Source organism: Sphaerodactylus townsendi, linkage group LG06, assembly GCF_021028975.2.
Source record: "Sphaerodactylus townsendi isolate TG3544 linkage group LG06, MPM_Stown_v2.3, whole genome shotgun sequence".
Classification (NCBI taxonomy): Eukaryota; Metazoa; Chordata; class Lepidosauria; order Squamata; family Sphaerodactylidae; genus Sphaerodactylus; species Sphaerodactylus townsendi.
Window position 1 is genome coordinate 4,379,338 of NC_059430.1, and position 12,280 is coordinate 4,391,617.

The window sequence follows — 12,280 nt, forward strand, 5'->3', positions numbered from 1 at the left end:
CAAACAGGAATCCTCCTGCTCTGAAGTGGTCCCTGCCGTTGACAACTCTGCCCCTTGAGTGTCAGTCACAAGACCACGCGATTCAGTTGCAAAAAGGCAAATGGTTGAAAAATCAGTGAAAGTTTATTACCAGAGTTCTTAACAGTTAAGCCTAACTGGGTCCAGGACGAGTTTTGCAAGCGATACATTCATTTTTATAATGATACGTCAACAAGCAGCATTGAATTAATGATTGGCTAATTAGTATTTCACCTCCTCCTTCCTCCTGTCTAAGTCTTGTCTAAATTTGGATGCATTCCGGTATACGTGGTTGATGACCAGTTTGTTGGCTCCAGCGATAGTTTGAGATAGTTACATGTCACAGATAACCATGAAGCAAAGCTCCCTGGGGAGGGGGTCAGGAGGAGAAGAGAAGCAGGTGGCTTTTCTGAGAATCACAAGGACACAACACCGAGGCGTGTTTCTCAGAGAAACCTTGGTGGTTTTGGCAAGTACTTCTTGAGTACAGGATACAGCTTATCTTGGTTTCTACAAGGCAAGCAGTTTGCGGTCAGGACTACATGCATCTTGGCACATTCGCAAGAACGATGCTTTTCAGAGAAATAAATGTTTTCAGAGGTCTTAACTCTGTAGGTTTCAGCTTAGCAGAGAGGCCTTTAAAATCACTTTGGGGGGCGGGGTTCACCTTACACCGTGCCCTCAGTTTGCTGGCCTGCCAGTTCCTTGCTCTGTGTTGTTGCTTTTTTTGGGGGGGGGGAGCATCTGTTGTCTCATGTTACTTGTCTTGACTTTAAATCTCATGTCAATTTCAAGAGCCTACTGCTCAAGCAATAGATCAAGGTGTTTAATTTTTTTCAAGGGAAGCCCATCCAATCGCTCCAAAATGCTGGCCTGGAGAGTGGGAAAACCCACTGCTGGGAAGATGCAGGATGCGGAGGGTTAGCTAAGAGATAAAAGGGACATGAACAAGAAATGGGAAAGAAGGGAAATCACAAAGAGGAGTTCAAACAAATAGCCAAGACATATAGGGAGAAAGTTAGAAAACTGAAGCTCACAATGTGCTCAGACTTATGAGAGATGTTAAAAACAATAAAAATGGCCTTTTTTTGTTATGTCCATAGCAAAAGGAAGAAAAAGGATATGATAGGGTCCCTGCATGGAGAAAATGGTGAAATTCTAACAGGGGATAGAAAAAGGCAGAACTACTTAACGCCTTTGCCTCGTTTTTCCCCCAAAAGAAAAACAGTACTCAACTGGGGGATAATGGATCAGATGATACAGTAGGGAAATTTCAGCACAGAATAAACAATGAGCGATTACAGGAATACCTGAATACTTTAATGAATTCAAATATCCAAGGCCAGATGTACTACATCACAGTGTACTAAAAGAACTGGCAGAAGTCCGTGTGCCATAATCATTGAGAACTCCTGGAAATCAGGAGAAGTCCAAGTGCACTGGAGGAGAGCTAATGTTGTCCCCATCTTAAAAAAAGAGGACCCAAACAACTACTGCCCAGTCAGCCTGACATCAATACAAGCAAAGATTCTTCAGCAGATCATTAAGGAGACAATCTGCAAGCACTTGGAAGGGAATAATGTGATCACTGAAAATCAACATGGGTTATTCAAAAACAAGTCATGCCCGACTACCCTTATCTCTTTTTTTTTTGATAGAGTGACAAACTTGGTAGATGAAGGGAATGCTGTGGACGTAACGTACCTTGATTTTAGTAAGGCTTTTGACAAGGTGCCCCATTATATTCTTGTGAGCAAGCTGGAAATATATGGACAAGGCAGTGCAATTGTTAGATGGATTTGTAACAGGTTGACTGGCCCAACACAAAGAACACATTTTCATCCTGGAGAGAAGCGCATAGTGAAATGCCACAGGGTTCTGACCTGGGCCCAGTACTATTCAATATTTTTTATCAGTGACGTGGATAATAAAATAGAGGGCAGGTTAATCAGATTTGCAGATGATACCAAATTAGGAGGGGTAGCTAAAACCCCAGAGAACAGGGGCAGGATTCCAAATGATCTGGACCAGTGTTTCCCGGTCGGAAAGGGCCAGAGGCTGTGGTTGATGCTGCCGCTACTGGCTTGATTGGTACCATGTGGGGGGCAATTCTGCAAAGGGAGGGGGATTGCATTGTCACAGTACCCCTGGGACGTGTTGACAACACCACAGGGTACTGCAGAACCCCGGTAGCGAATCACTGATCTGGAGGGAAGGGTGTGCCCCTCCTCCCCAGTCACATGACCTGGGTGGAGCCTGGGCTAGTCCAGGCTGTGAGTGGAGGAGGGGAGCACCCAATAGGATACCTAACGATTTAAATTGCTAGCAAAATGCTCTGAGGTTGGTCTGCTCCAGCGTAGTTCCATGACGGACTGCACAGAGGACCACTAGATGAACAGCAGTTATGGGAAGCAGCACTATTTTTAATCCTTGTTAAAAGATTTCAGTCACGGTGAGAAATCCTTCAAAAGGCTTCAGATATTGGTGAAGCTGACATACAGAAGATATGCAAGAGAAATAGGTTCCCAGTACAGAAAACAGGAAAGGTCATTAATTGTATTGAGTCCATGTGGATGAACTGTGTCAAGCAAACGAATAAATCTGGCTTCTTGTTGTAATAAAACACTGTCTCTGTATCAGAATAATTATAATTATCTGCTTGGAAATGCCAGATCAAAAAATAACATTGTGTGTTCCATTTGTGTAAAATGATTAACTAACTGGGCATCTGTCCAGAAAGCTGCCCAAAGAGGTCTGTTTCTGATGCCTCTTTAAGATTTGTCTGAAATGGGGCAAGACATTGTCATTAAACAAGTTGCAGACTCGGCCTGCAACAGCTTTGTCCGGGTGGTTTTTCTCCACAAACCCCTGCACCTGACTGCAAATCAATGAAAACCGAGGCAAATCGATGAAAACCAAGACAAATTTTTCACTGAAAAAATCAATGAAAACCGAAACCGATGAAAACCGAAGGCAATGAAAACCGAGGTTCCCCTGTATTTTATATTTCCTTGTGCTTAAAGGCTGTTCTTAATGTCTTGAAATTTTAATGCTGAAATATTTTGAACTTTGCCTCATTGGTAACCCTAATTGGGTGGGAAGGCGGCTCTGAAACGTTTTAAATCAATAACTGAACTGGTCAACCATTCTCTGAGTCCCAGAAATAAGTTTCACTCTTTTTACATGAGCAACTACCGTGTACTTCCCCATTCCTCCTGCCCAGAGGGAAATAATGGTTCAGAGTTTCCTTCAAACTTCATGTGGAAAAAGCCATTTCTTCTCAGCATCCATAAGAACCTAAGAACAAGCCAGCTGGATCAGACCAGAGTCCATCTAGTCCAGCTCTCTGCTATTCGCAGTGGCCCACCAGGTGCCTTTGGGAGCTCACGTGCAGGAGGTGAAAGCAAGGGGCTTCTGCTGCTGCTGCTGCTCCCGAGCACCTGGTCTGCTAAGGCATTTGTAATCTCAGATCAAAGAGGATCAAGATTGGTAGCCATAGATCAACTTCTCCTCCATAAATCTATCCAAGCCCCTTTTAAAGCTATCCAGGTGAGTGGCCATCACCACCTCCTGTGGCAGCATATTCCAAACACCAATCACACGTTGCGTGAAGAAGTGTTTCCTTTTGTTAGTCCTAATTCTTCCCCCCAGCATTTTCAATGGATGCCCCCTAGGGAGAAAGGTTAGGACACAACTGCCATGCCAGCCCCTTGCATTCTGACATGTTCTGGACAGCCCTTTGGGTATCAATGAGAGAGAGAATCTGTTCCAGTCCTCTGAGCTTCCAGCCAGCGCTCTGCACTCCCTGAGGGTTAGCAATCCAGGAGTATCCCCAAGGCCTCCAGTCCAAGAATAGTACACATCAGCTTCGTATACTTCTGGCTGCTCCAGGGCATCAGAGACTTCATGCTGGAGGCAGAGAGAGGCTTCCAAGATCTAGAGTAGATTCCATGCCTTGGGGCCATCATGCACGAACACCCTGAAAGCCCCAGATAAGGTGTTCTCTTCTTGAAGACAGGATGAACAAGAATGGATAGTGTTGAGGAAAAGGAGGCCCCCATCCTTGACTTGTCACCCATGTGCAAAGGTGAGTAACTTTTGGGGGCCACCAATGGACAGACTTGAAGACAAGGAGGGCCAGATACTTGACTTGTGCAAAGGCAAGTAACTTGTGGGGGGGGGGCAGCATATTTCCAGGGGGGGCAAATCCCTCTCAATCTGCAGGCAGGAAAAGAGGTGGCTTCTTCAGCCACGTGAGCCTGCTTGAGCTATAAGTTTGTTCAGATTTAACATTAGTATAGTAGAACAGAATGGGTACCGCATATATTTTTTCCTAGAATAGTGAAATATACAGGAATGAGGGACAACTGTTAGTGTCTTTGCCACTCTGGCAGCTTGAATCTCTGCAATCAAGATAATCTTTCAATAAATTAATAGTAACACAGATTTATTTTGGCTTATAAGGCCCTTGTGCTTCCCAAAGTAAAGTAAGCAGAACGTCCCACCAAGGAATCCTGTTCTAAGGACATCTCCACTAAAACATCGGCAGTGGGGAAGGTGAGAAAAGGGAACAGGGGAAAAAGAAGGACAGGGGAAAGATGCAAGAAATGAACAGATGCATGGATTCTGCTGGGGGTTCATTTGCTCAGAGAGAAAGGGAGGGAGACGACTCCTTTGGAACATAAGAACATGCCAGCTGGATCAGACCAGAGTCCATCTAGTCCAGCTCTCTGCTACTCGCAGTGGCCCACCAGGTGCCTTTGGGAACAGTTTGGAAACTGTCCAGGGAACAGTTTTCCGAGCCTGTGCTTAATTCTAGCAGCCATTAAAATAATCTCAAGTGCAGCAGAGGTCCACTTTGCAGCAAATTGACTAACTCCAGAAAACTACAGAATCCATTATTGCTACCAAGATGATAAAAGGCGACCAGGTGCAAGACCGGCAGGTCACAAACAAGAAGCTCCCAAATCAAGTCAAATCTATAGGCTTCTAGAATCATCTCCTAACAATAGCCACCTGTCTAGTGGGGGGATTCAAATAATTTAACAACTGGTGGTTTACAAGCACCATTTTAATAACCGGTTCTGCCGAAGGGGTGCGAACCGGCTGAATCCCACCACTGCACCCATCCCACTCGATAAGGTTGCACGTTTTTGGCTAGCTAAAGATCGTACGTCTTCAAAGACCATGCAAAGTTATCTTGACTTTAACATCCTAAAATATGTTAAAAAACATGGGTTGATTCTTGCTACATTTTCTTATAGCCAAACCTTTTTTAAAATATTGATTACAAGTTTATCACATAACTCAGTGATGGTGAACCTTTTCGAGACCGAGTGCCCAAACTGCAACCCCAAACCCACTTATTTATCGCAAAGTGCCAACACGGCAATTTAACCTGAATACTGAGGTTTTAGTTTAGAAAAAATGGTTGGCTCTGAGGCGTGTGTTACTCGGGAGTAAGCTTGGTGGTAGTTGTTGGCTTTGCTTTGAAGCAACCGTGCAACTCTTCGAATAGGTGAATCACGATTGTAGGAGGGTTTACTCAGAAGCAAGCTACATTGCCAGCAACCGAGCTTACTCCCAGGTAAAGATCGCGCTTTAGTTCTTTGCATGAAAATCAGTGGAGTTTAACAGCACTTAACAGGGTTACCTATACTGCTTCCCCAAAACTAGGTCTTTGGTTTAATGCTAATAATCGAGCCTAGCAGCCCAGGCCAGCCCAGATGTGTGGGGGGGGGGCGATTCCCCCCATGATGAACTCTGTTTGTGAGTGCCCACAGAGAGGGCTCTGAGTGCCACCTCTGGCACCCGTGCCATAGGTTCGCCGTCACTGACATAAATGAACATCTATTGGTCCCCAACCAAGATACCCCATCTTTGAACGACATGCTCACTTCTCTGAAGTTGGCTGTTCTTCCCATTCTCAGCTGCTTCTGCACATGGGACTCAACACATTATGCCCACTGATATGGGTTAGTTTCTTTCTAATCTACAATAAGCCACATTCTTTTGTTTTTTAGCCCTCCCCAAGGTTGGGTGCTGTGGTGGTTTTCGCAAGGAAACTGTAGTTGGCGTGTTCTAGCAGCATTCTCTCCACAATGGCCCGTTTAAGCCTGCATCTGTGGCTGTGGGCAGCATCTTCAGAAGGATCATGCCTGGGCCAGATGCCAGCCACAGATGGTGAGGCGAAGCGTCAGGAGAGAATGCTGCTAGAACACGGCCATACAGCCCGGAAACCACACAGCACCCAAGTGATTCCGGCCGTGAAAGCCTTCGACAATACCTCCCCAAGGTTATTTTGTTCTTGGCCTCTAGCCTCTCTAGTGGGCTCATTCAGCTGACAGACTGGGGCACCTCTTCTTCTGACCTACAGAACCATCCTCCATGAGCTTTTTGGTCAGGGCCAGCAACGGTTCTCCTGAGCCCATATTGGGAAGGGTGTCTCATAAATTTGAAAAGAACAAACTCCTGGCCGTAATTGAGACAGTGTAATCCTAAGCAGAGTTACCAGTACTTCCTTGGAAGAGTGCAACTCGGTTCAAGGATTTACTCTAAGACTCAAAGGCTAGTGATTGGTGATGTTTTATAGTGACACTGGCCATGTATACAGAGTGGAGATAAACAAAACAGCTGGGGAAGACAGAGGAGAAGTCCAGTCAGGGGTCTGAGATGACAATAAGGCCTCTGAATTGAGATCTCGGACAGTCAATTAAGGATCACCGGGGGGGGGGGGCGGACAGGGAGGAAGTTCCGGTCTCTTGGTGGATATCCTCAGGTGTACCTGGTGCTTAGAGCTCATTGGGAGCTTTGTAGGGTCTGGAATATTTGCATTCAGATACTCAGACATGAAGTCTTGTGGATGATTTAGGACCAGTCTCCTGGGCATATCTGAGCCAGGAGAATATTACAGTGTACTACTCAGCAGAGTTACCTCCTTGTAAGAGTACAACTCGGTTTAGGGCAGTGGTGGTAAACCTATGGCACTCCAGATGTTCAAGGACTACAACTCCCATCAGCCCCTGCCAGCATGGCCAATTGGCCATGCTGGCAGGGGCTGATGGGAATCGTGGTCTTTGAACATCTGGAGTGCCATAGGTTCTCCACCATTGGTTTAGGGGTTTACTCTAAGACTCAGAGGCTGATTCCGCATGGGCCAAAAACAGCAGTGTGAAAACGGTGTGAAAATGGTGTAAAAGGGTTTAAAACAGTGTGAAAGGGTTTATACTGTTTTCACACCATTTTCACACCGCTGTTTTTTGGCACATGTGGAATCAGCCTAAGACTAGTGATTCATGCTGTTTTATAGTGACACTAGTCATGTATACATCCAAATTTCCATGTCTTGATATTGATAATGCATCTACAAATGTAGAGTAAGACTTTTATAGTACTGTGGCCGATTCTCAAGATCTATTATATTATATTTGGATATATTATTTTTCTCTTTTATGCTGACACGCCAATAAAGGTTGACAATATCCACGTGGGGCTCAATTTCATGAATCCACTTCTTCTACATGACTTCAGAGAGACTCAGTCCCCCGAGAGGGATCCAAAGTGTCCTCACCAAGCAAAATGTCTCCTCTCAGTCAATTGTTTTCTCCTCATTCTCGAAGGGAATCAGGAATCAGACGCAAGTGGTGGAATTTGTCTTCCTGGGTTTCTCTGGAATTTCATACGGCCACACCTACCTCTCCCTGGTATTTCTAGCCATCTACTTGGTCACTGTACTGGGGAATCTCATGATATTTATTATGATTCAACTGGATTCCAGCCTCCACACCCCCATGTATTATTTCCTCAGCCACCTCTCCTGCTTAGATATCTGCCTCTCTTCGGTCACAGTTCCTAAGATCCTAGTGAACTTTTTGCGCCAGCAACAGACCATCTCCTACAACCAGTGTATGGCCCAGATGTTCTTCCTGATGTCTTTCACGGGAGCAGAAGGGGGCCTGCTGGCTGTCATGGCCTACGACCGCTACGCCGCCATCTGCAAACCTTTGCATTACTCCCACCTCATGAACACCAAGGTGTGCACCGTACTGGCCTTTGCCACGTGGATCTGGGGCTTCCTAGACTCCGCTCTTCATACAGCTCTCAGCTTCAGGTTGGACTTCTGTGGAGTCAACCAGATTCATCACATCTTCTGCGATCTCCCTCCACTGATGAAAATGGCTTGCAATGATGCACACATCAATGAATTGGCTATCCGCATAGCAAGCATTTTTGCAGGTGGGGGCCCCTTTGTGTTCATTGTTTTCTCATATGTCTTCATCCTGTCCTCCATCTTGAAGATCCGTTCCACCTCTGGGAAGCGCAAAGCTTTTTCCACCTGTGCTTCACATGTCATTGTTGTCTTCATTTACTATGGGAATGCATTACTGAATTATAACAGTCCAAGTGGTGGTTACTCCTTGGCGACGGGCACTTTGGTCTCCACCATGTACTGCGTCATCACCCCAATGCTGAACCCCATCATTTACAGCCTCCGCAACAAGGAGGTGAAGGGGGCCCTCAAGAAGGCAGTGGAAAGCTGGAGGAAGTATAAGCATCACCACCCTATAAGCTAGGGCAGGTGGCAGATATTTCGTGTTCTTCTTGAGAGGAACTTGGCTTCAGAACGGTGTGAACTCTGGTGGTAATTGGATTATTATTTTGCTAAAATGAGGGACACCGAACGGGTAAGGAAGACACAGAATCTGTCGTAGAACTAAGCAAAAGCAACAGGTTGCTGAAACTGAATAACAAGTTTCAGAATAATAAGAATTTAGAAAGCAAGAGGAATAGGAATAGGGGCAAAGGAATAGAAAGGCAAAAGAATAGAACAGAATAGAATAGAAAGAGGCAAAGGAATAGAAAAGTTTAACCATAAGGAAGAGCACGCAACACGCACCATTTGATTCATGCCCCGTCCTGAGCATCTCTCAGTAGAGGGACATGAAACAGCTGATGCCACAATAAAATATTGCTAGTCTTTAAGGTGCCCCAAGAATCTTGCCTGTTCCTGCTACATCTGCCTAATGAAGCCGCCCCTCAGGAAAAAGTAGCACAGCTCAGATTCTCAGTCACCGGCTGGGTCCCTTTTCTCAGCAACGCTTTGTTTTCATGCTTACCAAAAATGGGTCATCAGCAGTGGTGGGATCCAAAAATTTTAGTAACAGGTTCCCATGGTGGTGGGATTCAAACTGTGGCATAGCGCCAATGGGGCTGGGCGGGGCACGATGGGGGCGTGGCTGGGCATTCCAGGGGCGGGGCATTCCTGGGCGGGGCTGTGGCAAGGACGCAGCCGCTGTGCCGGTCCTTGGGTGGGAAACGAATGCATGCAGGCGCAGGCTGCCACGCACGCCGGTTCACCTCCTGCTAGACCAGGGGTAGGGAACCTTTAACACTCAAAGAGCCATTTGGACCCGTTTTCCACGGGAAAAGAAACACTTGGAGCCGCAAATAATTTTTGACATTTAAAATAAAGATAACACTGTATATATTGGGTTTTTTAACCTTTTACTCCGCTCATTCTGAGAAGCGCATGGATGCGGGCAAGGATGGGGCCAGCAGCTCGGCCTCGGCATTTGGTGCGCCCGCCCTGCTGCCTGCAGGGCAGGCAAGGATGAAGCTGGCGGCTCGGCCTCACCGGCCGCCAGGAAAGCACCTGCCCTGCTTCAACGGGGCAGGCGAGAGGGGAAGCCCGCAACGCAGCCCAGTCAGTGCGCCTGCCCTGCTGCCTGCAGGGCGGGCAAGGATGGGGCCGGTGGCTTGGCTCGTGGAGCCGCAGTGCAAGGGCAGAAGAGCCGCATGCGGCTCTCGAGCCGCAGGTTCCCTACCCCTGTGCTAGACTGCTTCCAGTTCTGCGCGCTACTGCTGAGAGGAGGGGCGTCACTAAGGCAAAAATCATGTGGCAAAATCACCCATTAGTAACCCCCTTTAGGCACACACAAATAATTAGTAACCTACTCTCGGGAACCTGTGAAAACCTGCTGGATCCCACCTCTGGTCATCAGGATGTGAGAATGGGGGTGAGGAGGTTTGTCGGACAGTGAGTGTGAGAATACCTCCTTGGGGGAAAGCATGCGAAATTTCTGGCGGGACAGACACGCACCCATAAGAGCAGCACAGCCTCAGGTTCAGGCAGGTGGGAAGAGGGAGGAGAAGGCCAACCCAGCTGGAGTGAAGGGAAGAACAAGAGCTGGTAGAAGAAAAAATTTCCACCTGCTATATGCACACACACATACCATTCCTGCTGCTGGGAATGCGAAACACGTTGTGGGCTGTGTTCAAATGTTCCATCTAGTTGTTTAACTATTTTATATTTCCTTGTGCTCAAATGCTGTTCTGAATGTCTTCACATGTTAATGCTGAAATGTTTTGATGTTTGCCTCATTGGTGACCCTATTTGGGTGGGAAGGTGGCACTGAAATTTTTGAAATCAATAAATGAACTGGTCAACCGTTGTCTGAGCCATAGAAAACAGTAAGTTTCACTCTGGAGGTTGTGCATCTTTTTACGTGGGCAACTATAGCGTAGGTCAAGGGGCACCTGGATGAACGAGAGGCACCCAGTAGGCCAGCTTGCCATGCTAGCTTCACCAATGATCTTGCTAACAAAACCAGAAGGTGTCAAGGCGGAGCCCCCCGGGGATAGGGCGGTATAAAAATCTAAATTTTTGGAGGGACCAGCCGCTGAAGGTGCCCCCCCCCCCGCTTTGGCTCTTTACATCTGAGCCCTTTCCATCTAATGGGATTCGCCATCTCTCCCCCTTAGGGAGGATTTTTAAAATGGGGTTTTAGCGGACGCCTCTGCTTACTATTATTTTCACTGCTGTTTTTAAAGGTTTTAGAAATGATATTTATAATTGCATCGAGATTTTATGTTGTACACTGCCCGGAGCCCCTCAGAGATGGGGCAGTATAAAAATCTAATTAATCAATAAATCAATAAATCAATCAATAAATAATCAATAAATAAAAATAAATAAAATAAGATCTGAAGGGATGGCGTTTGGTGCACTGCAGCACGATTTAAAAAAGGCCGCCGGTGTTCCCTTTCCGACTTCTCTTTTTCCTTATTTCCCAAGAACAATTCTGCCTTTTTGTGCTTCTCTAAGGAGTTGAGGAGATCCACTTCAAGTGGATCTACAGCTTCCATCAAACATGCCGTTGTGTGCTTCATAGCCTCAGCCCCCATTCCAACCCAATGAGGCAGAAGAGGAATCCAGGACAGGCAGAAGACTGGGGAAGAAACTAGGTTTGCAGTAGGGGAGGGAGGGACAGGCTTGCCAGCAGGGGTGTAGCGCCAAGGGGACAGGGGGTGCGCGATGCATTGGGTGGGTGCCCCTGCGGTGGCTTGGCAGGGGCAGGACGCAGTTTTCTGGGAGTGTTTCGGGGCGTTCTGGCGGCTTGGAGGGGCACGCAGCGCGTGCACTGAGCGCACTTCCTCCTCGCTCCGTCTCTGGTTGCCAGATCCAGGTTGGGAAACTTCAGGTCGTTTGGGGGTGGAGTCTGGAGGGGACAGGGACCTGAGTGGAGTTTAATGCCATCAATTCCATCCTTCAAAGCAACCAGTCCCCACCTGGAGGTTGACCTCTGTGGCAGAGGGGGCCAGTTCTGTCCTGCAGGCCCGATTCCACCTCTTAACCTCTCCCAGGGGGTCCTAGCTCCTCCAAGAGGGGCTTCCCTTTCTCTTGGGTAACTTCTGCCACCACCTGACCATTGTAGGAACTGTCCACTAGGGAGGGTCAGGACCTGTTTTCTTTCCAACTCTTGAGGTCCTGCCTCTGGGTCTCCCATTACCCTCTCCTGGGCTCCACGGGGACAGGTTCCTGCCTAGTTTGCTCCTGGAGGAATAGCTGCTTCCCAACTACTAGCTTCCCCCCCCCCGCCCCAGCGCACCCTTTTAAAATAGCATCTCCAAGATAGTGAAGGGCAAGGAGTTTGTCAGCTGCCTTGAGAAAGGGGAGGTATTAATCCAAGGTCTTCTTTTACCAGCATCCAAAGTTTAAAAGTATTCATTAAAATAGAAATGTTTATGTCAGGAGGTGCCCTTTCCTTCCATCAAAGGAATGTCCGGGGGGCGTGGGGAGGCATTTACACCTAGCCAGAGAAGGGGCAGCGCTTGCTCCCCTCTCCTATGTTAATGGACCTTTCTCTATCCTTTCATGTCCTTTAATGCTGGCAACTTTAGACAACTAGGCTAACCCTGACACTGACTTTGAAGAGATAGCAGCAGTTGGCTGCTCTATCGCCGCCCTGTCCTTGGGATGTTT

General features: G+C 47.2%; 1 protein-coding gene across 1 annotated transcript; it reads left to right on the top strand.

The window, feature by feature from the left end:
* The first annotated feature begins 4,047 nt into the window (after positions 1-4,047).
* Positions 4,048-8,591, top strand: LOC125434641 (olfactory receptor 5V1-like). Its single transcript, XM_048500181.1, has 3 exons — positions 4,048-4,105; positions 6,395-6,495; positions 7,638-8,591. Exons 1-3 carry the CDS (start codon positions 4,048-4,050, stop codon positions 8,589-8,591), a joined length of 1,113 nt encoding a protein of 370 aa, XP_048356138.1.
* Positions 8,592-12,280: the final 3,689 nt, after the last annotated feature.